We start from the raw sequence: 12,821 nt of genomic DNA on the forward strand, positions 1-12,821 counted from the left end.
GAATCACATTTCTTACTGTTTAGACCAGCCAAGAAGACTGGGAAAGAGGGCAGAAAAAAAAGAAGAAAAGAATTTCAGCCACATACTTCAGGTCACTTCATCTGTTGTAAAATACACATTACTAAGGCAGCGTTCCAAAGCCGGACTACACAAGAAGATGCCATTTAATCAAGTGACATGAGGAATAGCTGCATGAACAAGTTTATCAGTTGGTTTATTATTATTATTAAACAGTGGTCTAAAAGTATTCTCTCTCCCTTAGATTAGACCACCCCAGCTACAGTGGTATTACTGTGTCACAACCTATTCCAGGTAAGGCATTTAGAAAAAAATCTTTTCTCAAGGGTTTGTTGCAGCAGTGTTTCTTTGCAGTGTCCAACAGAAAATTACAGCCAAGTCATTAGACAGTCCAGTTTGGGAGAGAGGTCACTAATAGATTATTCAAAAGAAACAGTACTTCTCCTACATAAAGTCAAAACAATCATCAGATGTGTACTAGCTTTGCTAAACTTTTTGGGAAAGGATCAGCAAAAACAGAGACCCTCGAGACCAGCTATTTTTACCTAGGACTAGGCTGTCTGTCAGCAAAATGAAGGCTCCCCGATCCAGTTGCGTTCTGGTGACTCACTGCACCTTAACTTCTCTTCAGGACCAGTAAAGAGCAGTCCTCTGATAGACCACTTACTATAGTGAAAGGTGAGCGATCCTAAGTGCATGTAATGCATGGCTTAACTCTCTTTTATTAACACAACTCCAATCACATGGAGTTAAGGAAAGGCTCACACAGCTTTCTCAAATTCCAATTTTGTATATTTTATCATGTTTCCTGTTCCAGCCAGGATAAGGTGTTGCTTTTGATTAGCAACAGTGATACAGCCCCTCAGCCATCTGCCAAAAACAACAACTTACTTTCCTCAACAGATAGCTGCATGTGTTGCCGAACTAGCACCTATTTGATGTCGCTGCTGAGCCACGTCTCCCTAGGGTGCAGGCAGTAGTACAAACTCCTTCTAAAAAGCAGTGGGGTCTTTCCTCAGATTAGCTTACTGTAAGTTAGAGTTGTTCTATGCAAAAGAAAATTTAAACTCCCTGCTACCAGTGAAGACCCAGGAATTAGGCAAAATTTATTTAATCCTGCAATGACTGTGAAGTACTTCTGATTCATTTTGAGTATCTCATTCTATATACCCAGCATTTTCCATCTGTCTTATATCACATCAGAAAATTCTGTATTTACCCTTATACTGATCATTTACTGTACCAAGCCATGTGCACTTCTGCTTTGCCAAATATATCCAGGAGATTTTAAACACTTTATTTAATAAAAGTTAAACATACAAAACTGAAATTAACACACTTTGTATTCATAAAAATCACCTTCTCCCATTAATAGGGAGAACCTTTTTCTATGTATGGATTCTAAACTACCAGTTGCAAATTTTAGCTTGAGTTGCGACTCAGGTAACTGATGGATATTTCCACCAATCAGTGCATCAACAATTGCTGACGTGACCTGATCTAGTTAACAAATTACAAAATGAGCTACATTAACATAATATACAGGGAAATAATGGTCAGGGTTAATGGACAAGAAACACTCTTCAATTACTTAATGGGGTATATAGCTGATGTACTCTTGTCCATTAACTCAGCCCTAGATTTTACAAAAATAATATCTACACTGTATACAGGGCTACCCATTAACTTTTTTTAAACACATTACGGATTCAGAGATGGCACCACTACCGTAAGTGAGAGACAAGTAACAAAGGAAAGCAAATCACATATATAAAGTACAAAAATGCAAGAGCTTTTACACGTGGTTTTCTGAATAAAATTGAAGGGGCTCAGCAGCACTTTAATACAGCTGAAATTACAATGAACACTAGGGCCAGTCAATTATTTTAGGACAGAAACTTCAGACTAACCTTTACTTACTCACGACTAACTAAGTGGGATCTAGGCATTGGTATCTGCCATGCTTCAGTTCTACTTTACTGGATGGAGAAAGCCCAGACACAAGGCATTACTGTGTGTTCAAGGTCTGTGACCACACCATCAAACCTACAAGTTCAAGATCTACAAGAGGTGAGATGATGACTCATGTCCAAAGCATAATCGTCTAAACTTTCCCAACTCTCTGATCCTTGGGGGGGTTTTTTGTTTTTTTTAAGTACAGTTCTCTACTTTGAAATTGGACTCTAAATACCTTGTCCTATGGTTTTCTGGTTACATTTCAATAACCTCCTGTTAAAGTTTGATGAGTATAAAAAAAGATATATCCTCTCTTTAACTTCTAGCACAGGAAATTCATACTGGAATTAAAGTCAGATTTATTGTTTCTAGCACATGAATCATCATTAGTAATAAAGATTATTGGCCCTGTTCTGCCCTCATTTACAGCTGTACAAATCTATCTTCACTGGATTTGTAAGGGAGTAATTTAGAACTTCCTTAGCAATTCCATTTGATGTACAGGCTATGATGGAGTCTAGCTCTCTCTCCCAGAGCAGTACCAGCTCTGTAATGCTAAATTTGTCACTGAGGCGAGCAGACAGGACCATGACTACAGAAACGAGAGAGAGGCTGTTAAGGTGCCATTTTTATACCACCACTTTTCTTAAAAAGAGCGAGAGAGAGAGAGAGAGAGAGAGCAAGAAAGAGGGAAAAAAAACCCAAAAACTTCACTACCAGTATGAATGGAAGATTCTGGAGATCAAAGTTTCAGGTAACTACCACTTTCAGAGTAACAGCAGTTCATGAAAGCATTTACCTGCAGAATGTATTCTAATGCAACTACAAAAGAGTTTAACAATTAGGGGAGTCAAATCAATAGCCGGAGATTTAAGGCTCATATCAGCTGAAGCCAAAGTGATGGTGACAAAATGGACTACTCACTATGTGCCAACAAATAATTTACTTTTAGAAAAATATAATGATAAAAAGATAAGTGTAAAGCCCTGCAGAGATGAAGTTTCAGCTTTTCCCCCCTGTTACTGAGGCATCAAATGCCTGACATTATATTTAGAGGTATCCTGATACTGTGTCATAGGTTTGTCTGCAATTCCACACGTTCCAACTCCAACCTTGCCAGTTACGCTCTCGGGGGAAGCAAAAATGCTCCTCTTTACCTGCAAATGAAACAGAAGACAACACTTCTAATTAATTACTAGCTTGCTTTTAAAAATTAGCAAATATTAATGTTTAAAAAACTTTCAAAATCCTCAACATCTTACTCTATAGACAGGCAGGCTTTCGCAAGGCTAACTTATCCGTGGCACATTATCAGCAGATGAGACAATAGAATTGAGAAGTTCCTGGCACCCAAGTACTGGCTGTGATTGTAGCACTCAGGACTTTGCTTAGGCCAAGTGATCTGTGATAATGAATAAAATTCACATTCCTCATACAACGATCTGTGGTAACTGTTCAAGAGGACGACTGAAGTTTTAGCACTATCTCCAGCAGACCTTGTTCAATTCGTGATAAAATGATGAAGTAATGCTTTAAAATGTCTTTGCTACCTTTTTTGCAATGTGCTTACTATTCCAGGGCAATTATTTAGTGTTGCGTCTGCCACATCATGAACACAGCAAAAAGCTGGGCCTGTTGGTCCAGACAGGTTTTCGGGATCTAAGCCCCACCAAACACTACCCTGCAGCTCCAAGAGCAGACCCAATTCTCCAAGGTAAGTGCAAGCTCAGACTCAAAAAAAAAAAACAAAAAAAAAACAAAAAGGCCCCCACAACTTCTCCCAAGTCATGCAGTGCAAAACTAGACCTTTGAAGTGTACAAAATACCAAACTGCCTACTTCAAAATCTTGAAGGTGAACATGTTACTTTTAAAAAACTCTTCTTCCTCTCCTCCAAATCACTGGACAGAATTCTGTATCTTGCTATTATTCACATACTGACAAAACACACAAACCTGGCCTTTTTTGTTTTTAGAGTAGGCTCTGTTGTTGAACTGTTGCCACTTGACTTTCTGGTCCTCTCGTTCCTGTTCAAGTTCTTTAATTCTCTGAGCTTTTTTCAAAGCTTTCTTCTTTTTATACTCTCGTTGCTGGGCTATCATTTCTTTTCTGGAAGAAGGAAAAGAGCCATTTTATGTTTGTGCTTTCTTCCTTCTCATTAAGTAGTTTCAAAATTTACAGAATCATGTAAGAAACAAAAATCCCTATAAGACAGAGACATGTACAATAGCTTTCCATAAGTGACATAAATCAAAGCTTGTAAATATTCTCCATTTTGGGGGGGGTGGGGGGAGGGAAAAAAAGTCTTTCCGTGCATAAGCATTACATTGCTTATTTTATACACCTGGGCATAGTAATAATAATAGAACTGATTAAGACCATGTCAAATGCAGCAAGATATGGGCTTGCAGGTAATTCATTTCTGAAACTGAGAATGTACCTATCAGCAATTCTAAACTTCAGAAATTTTTAGTGTTTGGAAAACGCAAGCAGCCCATTCAAGGAAGAAGCCCAAACTTTTCAGGAAGTCTGCTCGAGAACACCTTTCATGCAGGACTTGTAGTAACAAGTAGTAGACAGGGAAGGGAAGGAGGAAAGAAACTACTACAGTAACGATAAGGAATTTTAAGGGGGCAATCTATGCACTTGGCATAGACCTGCATCTTTTTCCAGAAGCTTTCAGCCCTGAAAAATACCTTTCTGTGTTAGACACAGTAGGAAAGAACATATTGAGGAAAGCACACCTCTCCAGTGAGGGGGTCAAAAAAGCTATCCTAACATGGAGGAAGCAGAAGCACAAGTCCTTCACACTGGTAAGTATACTGAGTTATGAGCTAGATTGTAGATCTGAAAACAGATTGCAAACAGCCTACAGCGGATCTGGGCTGAAATCTGTAGTCTTTCTGCTGTCAATGAAGTAGTCTTTCTGCTGTCAATGAAGTAGTCTTTCTGCTGTCAATGAAGTAGTACTACAATCTACCACTTACATATTTGATAACTTGAGAGAGCATAATCTGAGTAAAATAAAGTCTATCATGTTATCTTATCAGGATACATAACAAAATACCTGCCACAATAATCCACCAAACATTATATGCCAGATTGGTTTAAGATTTTTTTTTTCAAGCAAACATTTGAAGATAATAAAGAGATGCTTAATTTGTAAAAAGAGATTCTATTTCATTAACCTTTTTTTTTTTTATAGTTGTGAAGGAAAAAAAAAGAAAATAAGCTTTCAGACACATAGCTGTGTGTCACTTACTTGGACATGGGTTTATTGCCACTGTCCTCTTTTGCTTTTCTTCCCTCTTCCACAGGCTTGAGGTTGAACAGAGGTGTAACTTCAGCATTGCCATATCCAGCAAATGTGACTGCAGCTGTTCCATTCTCCTCATCTATTTCTTCAATTTCAGCTTCATAACACCTGTAAAGATATCATGGCTGTAAGCATGTGAGTAAAGGTTTAATACTCAGCCCTGCAACACCTACACTGACAGCCAGCTAATGGCATTAAGTAAAAAAACTGTAAATATCAGCCTCCGTTTTTAGGGACAATATACAAATCAAATTAAGAGATTATGTTTTAAGGTCAAGAGTAAACAAGTACAAAGACTGCAACCTGTTGTATTTGGCCTTCATCATCAAGAAATAATGGCCTTACAGTATCAAGACTAATGATTAATGCTTTAGCAATCTAATTAGAAATCCTGTTTATGTTTCTAGTTCTGGCAGGTCATGGGATTGACAAACGCTCCCAACAAGATACTGCATTCACAGAACGCAGCTTTCAGGGAAGTCAGGGAGGGGTTTTAGTAAATGTCTGTTTGTGACAGGAAGGGTTTGGTTCCATTTTTCTCCACATGAAAAAGAATTAGGAAAACAAACTGAAGCATTCAAAATATTCTCCTTTTAACATTTACAAATAAGACATTTTATTTTCTGATTCAATATAACAATCCTGAAATTTCAATAAAACAAAAATCAGTCCATTTCATATTTATGCATATGAAACATTTTAGTCAACCAAACTGACCTCATAATGAGAAAAAGGAAAAAAAGACAAACGACATTCGCTGCCAAAAAAAATTTTTTCTAGTTATTTTGAATCTTGAACTGGGAGGACGAAGCTCTACCTCCGAGGCAAGTAGGGGAATAAAATGAGCTTTTTATAGACGATATTCCAATTAACATCTAGTAAGTTAGTTTCTTGTGTAATTTAAGTGGCCAATATCTTTATTGAGCTAGATGTTAATGCTTTGCATCATATGAAAATAGACAGAAGTCCAACTTGAATGTGGTATGACGCATTAATTTCTGGCTAGCTCTTCAGGAAACACTGGTCATTTTAGAAATGCTACAGCTGAAGCAGGAAAAAAACAAAAACAAAAACCAACCACTACCAACAAAAAGATAGTAATACAATCAAATCCCAGTACCACGTGCCTGACCTACCAAAATTAGATACACTTCAGTGGACACTCCAGTATATTCTTTCCCAAACTCTGATCCTCTAACGCAGTGATCAGAGCAAGAAGAATGACCCAATGGTGACTTAAAATAGCATGATTTACTTTTGAAATTCTTACACAAAAGCATTTTACTTATTAATAATCAGTGACAGAAAAACTGTTCCACCTTCAGCTTTGTTTTCTACTAAGGCATCAACAGTTACGTCAAAATTTCTACATGGTTACTACTGTGTTAGTAGAACCATGTTCTTGAACAATAAAGCTTTTCTGCAAGTGGTAATGAATGAGGTATTAACCGAATATGAACAGTGTAATTAAAAAAAAATAAGCTGGGATATTTATAAATTCTGCAGTATGGAAAATAGTTTTGGAGTGTTTATTTCAAAGATTATGAAGTCAGAATAAACTCCTGTGGTTCTCACAACTTCCACAGATTAATGCAATTAAGACTAAATCCAAAAGGTTGATTCATTTCATAGTTACATTAGATAGCCAGCTAATTCACAGCCAAAAAAAAAAAATTTTCCAATTAGAAGCTAACTTCCCATTAGTGTCACAAACTGAGATGCTGCAGGCATTTTTCTTGATAGTGATCAACTAAAAATATATGAATGTAATGATGAATTATTATATGTTCTGAAACCTTTAAGAAACACTGCCCTAACAGATCAATTCATGAAAGCCTGCTATTTATTACATTAACAAATGTTAATTTACCAAAGTTACCCTAGTTTTATAAGGTTAGTGACTAATAAGGCATTTCCAGAAAATGACCTTAAATCTCTTTAGTTTTTATCTACAATACTGACCTTTAATAAAGTGAATATAATGATAGCTAATATTGTATTTCTTGCCCAATTTCCTTTTGCTTTCAAGTTGCCCTAGTGGGCAGTTCAAGCTGAATGAAAGTCTCTTACCATTGCACTATTTCATGTAACTGTTAGAGAAGGTTTCTACACTTACTGTCCATCTTCACTCCATATCGCCATACATCTATCCCCAACCTTCCAGGAGTGACTGGGCAGAGCAGAAGCAGAACTGTCAGAACTGGCAAGAGTTTCTGAAGGTTGTGTTGAAAGGAGATCTTTGGTTAATTCTATGACTTCCTAAAAAAGATAAACAAAACACAAAGAATAGTCTTTCAAACTGTTATGGTGTTTGGTTTTTTTACCCCAAGTTTTTTGAAGTTACTGTACTAAATACACAGCTGATGTAAAGTAGACTAAGCTTTTTAATCATTTAACTAAACTCGCTCCTTGCTGATGTAGATAAAAAGATGTATGCTGTTCACTGTATTGCAGTGACGTTACCTGTACCCCAACAAAATTCTTTAAAGTTGTTCATTATTTCTATAGAAAATCTTTCTAGATGAATTGTTTATCCACAGCACAAAGACACACCTAGACGGTCGTGGGGGGACGGAGGGAAGGCAGGGAATCAATGATGCGACATGGCATGTGCTGCTTCGTTACTGACCAGAAAGCATACAAGAAGCGGCAGAGCAAGTAATCAGTGGTACAGTGCTCTGAGGGAGACAAAAGGTGAGAGCACATAACGCTTTCATTCTCTGTCTAGCCAGCAGTTTCCTCCATCCCTTCCCATTTGGGACTGGCTGGCAATATTTATGCATAGTAACCTACAAATCACACAATAAGAGCAAGTATAATTGGAGTATCTAAGCAATGAAACATTTTTCAGTTTACTCAAAAAGCATGCGCTGGCTGAACTGAAGCACCTAGGGATAGGGTGGTGGAATGCCTTCCTCTTCCAAGCCTGCCACTCAGTAAAGCGCTCTTCTCTAGAAAGCATACTAAAGAAACCGATTTCCTTAGTCATTCCGATTTAAGTGCTTGTTTTTGCCTGAATCCCCTGGCCTCAGAATTTCAGGTCAGGCCTTCCCTTGCTAATCCAACAAGACAAATGAGAAAATAAAAAATGCCTTTTTTTTTTTTTTTAAATGCTGAACAGTTTTTTCCAGTTCTATTGAACATTATTCATTCACAGACAGGAACATGCAAAAAGCCCTCTGCAAAATTTCTGTCAGTGTTATATTCCTATCTTCCAATCAACACCACTGATTTTGACTACTGAAAAAAGGCAAAAGATGTAAGAGCCAGTACCTAAAAGGACATTTGAACTTTCTGTATAAGGCAAGGTAACTTTGCAGTTCTCCAAGAAGAAAAATTCTTCAGCACTTAAGAGTATCTCAGTATTAACCATCATTACTCCCAGAACTAAAGATCAATATTTAAATTAAAGGACAACTACAGACAACCAATATTCAACTGTAGGTCAGTGGAGCCTGAACTTTCCTCACAGCCTCACCTCTTAGTTCAGCTAAGGGCTTATAAAGCCAAGACAAGTTCAAGAAAATAAGGTGGTAGTTCTTCATTCCTCAAGAACCTAAAGGATCGCAAGCAGTTCTCAGACAGCAAGCTAATACAATGTACGCTTACGTGCGTTTTTATTTGATAGACTATACAACTGGGACAAGCGGCCTAACAATCTGTTTCTCTTGCAGTAGTTAACATCTGAATTTATCAACACCTTTGTAACAAAAGTTCTGCACGTACTTTGTTCTAGAGGAGCTGCCAGTGGCTGCACAGTAGGTATGGGAACCACAGACTTTGATCTCTGTCATCTGTAATATTACAGGTGAACCAGAATTTTGATAGCAAAGTTATCTAGTTTGAGGGAGCTCTTCAGAATATACAGCATTAACCTAATTTTCCCTCCCAGATCTGAAATTCCAAACAATTCCTCACCATAAGATAGTAATATTCTGCAAATCCAAGGGACATCAGTTTGAAATAGGTATCTATCTCAGCTGGTCAAATACAGTAAACCAGACAACAGCTACCTGCAAGTGAGTGTTTCAGTTATGCAGACTACCACTGTAATATGAAACTGTTGACTTATTCTTGCCTCCTTCATAAATGGTTTATTACAGAATTCAACATGACTAGTTTCAGACAAGTCTACCAGGAGTTCTTTGACTTTGATAAAGTCATTAAGCAGCAAGCTATAAACAGCAAACTTCTGGTAAAAATCTTCATTTGATATCCACATATCATAATGCTAAGCATATATAAAAGATAGAAACGTTAATTTTATTGCAATTCACAAGGTAATCCTAAAGAAGTCTTTAAGGGAAGCTGAGTGGCTTAGTGAAAGGAAATTTCTGAACATGAGTTAGGCTATCAAGAAAGTTCAATACAGCCAACTGAGTTATACAGTATGACTTGCTGCCATGTCCCTGTGACATGGAGGTGCAACCCGCAGAGAATACCAGTTTGAGCTTGTCAAGATTCTTCCTCGCTAACTGGACTTTTCACACCCAGACAGAGCTCTGCATTCTGGAATGCAGTACCCACACATATCATCTCCAGTTAAAGAAGATGACAGCTAAGATCAACTCAAGTTCATACAAAAGTTAAGTTTGGCCCTGGGCTGCACGGACACTGTCCTAGAAGTGTTTCAGTGAAACAAAAGAATAAAAGCTAAGTATTTGTAAAACTTTCTTGTAATACTTATTTTAATCTTGTTACTCAAGAATAAGCTGAGTATACTAAATGCATCTCTAGTGCATCACTTATTTCTGATATATAAAAAAAAGTTTCAATTACATATTAACACTCTTTTTGAGTGGACAAAAACTATCTATTTGGACACTAAAGAACTGGAAACATTTTTACAATAGGTTGGTTGGCATACATTAAGTTTGCAAAACATTATCTGTCATTTTCAAGGTGGAACATACAGAAAGCAAACCTTTTGGGGACGAAAGTGTAAACATCTTCCCCATTCTGTGCAGAAAGCTTTTATAAAAAAGTTTGCAAGTTGTCCTTTCACATCAATGATCTCTGCATATCAAAGCCGAGGTCGTGTTCGTATCGGAAATATCATCCCATATGGGTTTTGCTGTGCATTTTAAAAATATAAAAATATACACATGCTTTTAACAGTGTACAACGAAGGACATTAAGATGATCTATAAGGTGCCCTGCGGGCACAAATCCTTTACAATTTAAAAGGAATTCTAAAGATTACTGATTTGAAGCACTACTTGTATTTTGGCTGAAGTATCATTTTTATTGCTGTTATTTCCATGCAGAATGGAAATGGTTACCGAATTTTGTACTGGGTGGTTTTATATATTTCTAATTCTGATACCTAAAGCAATCCACAATAGAAATGAAGCATCATTTTTGCACTCACGTGCCAAATTTTAACCGTACTGCTGTTTTCTTATATGCCAATATGTCTATAATATATATAAAAATAAAAAAAGTCCACATATCACCTTATAATTAGCCTGGCAGTCTTCCTGTCACTGAACAATATCCTAAGGACCAGAAATGGGTTTTAGCTCTGACAATGTGGTAAGTTCAAATGTTTAAAATCTGCAGATACCAAAAGAAGGATAAGTCTGATTCTCCTTTCTCATATAAAAATCTTAACACAATCAAGGCTTAGATGTAGGAGGAATACAGAATTACACCCCAAAGCTTATATCATTGTAAATGCATGTAACAAATAAATAGATTCTGGACTGAATGAATTTGACAACTCAAAAATAAGTAGAAAGGCATAATGTTAAGCCCAACCATTAGGCTTCAACATAGTAAAAGTGACAAAAATAATGACATCATTTAAACAATATATAATTTTGAGTATTTTATCCATCAATTTCTAAAATTTAGTTTTCCATATTTCTGATTTATTGTGATATTATACCATATCAGCCAAAGGTTAGCAGTTAAAGCTGAGAGAGACCATTCTAAGGAAAGTTTAGAAAAAAAGAGAGAAAGACAGACAGCAACCAAACAGCACTGGCATATCTTTCATCACTTTCTTACTCCCTGGAAGCTAAGCAACACATTTGTTCCCACCAGTACTTTTTCTTGTCTTACTATCTTTTAGACAGATTTTCAGTTTTAGCAATGTTCTAAAGAGAAAAGTTATTAGCTATATTCAACCTTTGTCAAAAGTTTTAAGCAGAAAGGTTTGCTACAAATGATAGCACATCTTTTTGCGAATCCTAGAAAACAGACTTAAAATAGCCCAAATTTTGCTTTTTAACAACCCTATCAAATTATGTGAAGAGAAAGTAATAATCCAATCAGGTATTTATTTTTATTGCAATGCAAGCATCCAGGAAAACAATCCCTAAAGACCTAGATGTTTCAGCTACTCATGCTCTTAAATTCTCACCTGTAAGTCCTTCTTCAGTTTTAGTAAGTCTTCATTTTCTGCATTCCCAGATAAGGCAGCCTCCACTTGCTGAAGCTGAGCTTTGTAGCTAGCTAACTGCTTGGCGAGGTCCTCCGACATCTGCAAGAAACAGAAACGCACATCAGCACAGGCTCGCGCGTTTCTGATCCGGTCTCGCGGTGCCACTGAAAGGAAACCGGCAGCCCGGGCGAGCCCAAGGAGCACGAAAAAGGCAGCTCGCCAAGCCCGAGCGCCGCACTGCCACCCAGCCCCGGCCCCTGCGCCAACCCCGCCCGGCTGCTCCCGCCGCCCCAACCGCCCCAACCGCCGCAGCTCGCCGCCGGGCCGCAGCAGGCCCCGGGGCGGCGGGACGCGAACAAAGGCGGCGGCGGAGGCCCCGGCCGGGCCCCCGCACGGCGGGAAGGCCGAGGGCGGCGGGGGGGGAGGGGGGGTCTCACCTCGGCGGGGCCGGGGCGGGGGAGCGGGGGCGCCGCTCTCGCTCCCGTCGGGCCGCGGCCGCTTCCGTCTCGCCGCGTCTCGTCGCGTCGCCGGGGCCGCGGGGGGAGGGGCGGGGCCGCTCCGGCGGGCGCCAACGCTCGCGAGAGCGCCCGCGGGTCACGTGCCGCCGCCCCGCGCCGTTGGTCGGCGGAGCGCCTCGCCACGTCACGCGCCTCGGTCACGTGGGGGAGCGCGGAGTGTGTGTGCGGGGGGGGGGTGCGTCTCGCCGCCTCGCGAGGAAACGAGAGCGGCGCGCGGCGGGGGCAGCGCGCAGGCGCGCGGCGGCTCATCCGGGCACCTGCCGTCCGCGGCGCAGGCGCAGTAGCGCGCAGCGAGCACGGCCGGGCCCGAGGCCAGTCCCGGTCCGGCCCGGCCCTGCCCGGGCCGCCAGGCAGGCGGCGGTCCCTGCAGTGCCGGTCCCGCGAGGGCCGCGCTGTGTTCCTCGGGAGCGGCCGGGCACCGGCCGAGCGCCGTTAAACAGCCGTTAAACCGCCGCCTGGGGGGGGAGGGGCGGGAATAGGTGGGTGTGTTGCGCATGCGCGCTGCTGCCGCGCGGGGTCCCATTGCGGCCTTCGCAGCCCGGGGCCGGCGCCTCGGGGCGGGAGCGCGGCCCGGAGCCCTGGGAGGAACCGGCGGGAAAGCCGGGAGGGGGGGTTCCGCGGTTCCC

At 40.3% G+C, this 12,821-nt stretch overlaps 1 protein-coding gene across 3 annotated transcripts; it reads right to left on the reverse strand.

Annotated features, from left to right (window-relative positions):
• Window positions 1-1,294: 1,294 nt before the first annotated feature.
• SMNDC1 (survival motor neuron domain containing 1) lies at window positions 1,295-12,221 on the reverse strand. 3 transcript variants are annotated; one of them, XM_067300229.1, is made up of 7 exons: window positions 12,115-12,221; window positions 11,657-11,776; window positions 7,406-7,548; window positions 5,236-5,397; window positions 3,929-4,082; window positions 3,237-3,376; window positions 3,054-3,131 (listed from the first exon to the last, which is right to left on the reverse strand). In XM_067300229.1, the coding sequence occupies exons 2-6, from the start codon at window positions 11,774-11,776 to the stop codon at window positions 3,269-3,271; spliced, it is 687 nt and encodes a 228-aa protein (XP_067156330.1). In that variant the 5' UTR covers window positions 12,115-12,221; the 3' UTR covers window positions 3,054-3,131; window positions 3,237-3,268. The 3 variants fall into 3 exon arrangements, with proteins under 3 accessions (XP_067156329.1, XP_067156330.1, XP_067156331.1); XM_067300230.1 differs by having other exon boundaries at window positions 3,087-3,158; XM_067300228.1 differs by lacking the exon at window positions 3,237-3,376 and having other exon boundaries at window positions 1,295-3,131.
• Between the last annotated feature and the right edge of the window lie 600 nt (window positions 12,222-12,821).

This window comes from Apteryx mantelli, chromosome 7, assembly GCF_036417845.1.
Source record: "Apteryx mantelli isolate bAptMan1 chromosome 7, bAptMan1.hap1, whole genome shotgun sequence".
In the NCBI taxonomy this organism is placed as follows: Eukaryota; Metazoa; Chordata; class Aves; order Apterygiformes; family Apterygidae; genus Apteryx; species Apteryx mantelli.

Bases quoted from the DNA above. Each gene is read 5' to 3' on its own strand.
- SMNDC1 (XM_067300228.1), bottom strand. From the start codon at position 11,776: ATGTCGGAGGACCTCGCCAAGCAGTTAGCTAGCTACAAAGCTCAGCTT. The intron at 7,549-11,656 runs GTGAGAATTTAA...TATCTTTTTTAG, and splicing joins AACTGAAGAAGGACTTACAG to GAAGTCATAGAATTAACCAA. The intron at 4,083-5,235 runs GTAAGTGACACA...TCCTTCTTCCAG, and splicing joins GGCAATAAACCCATGTCCAA to AAAAGAAATGATAGCCCAGC.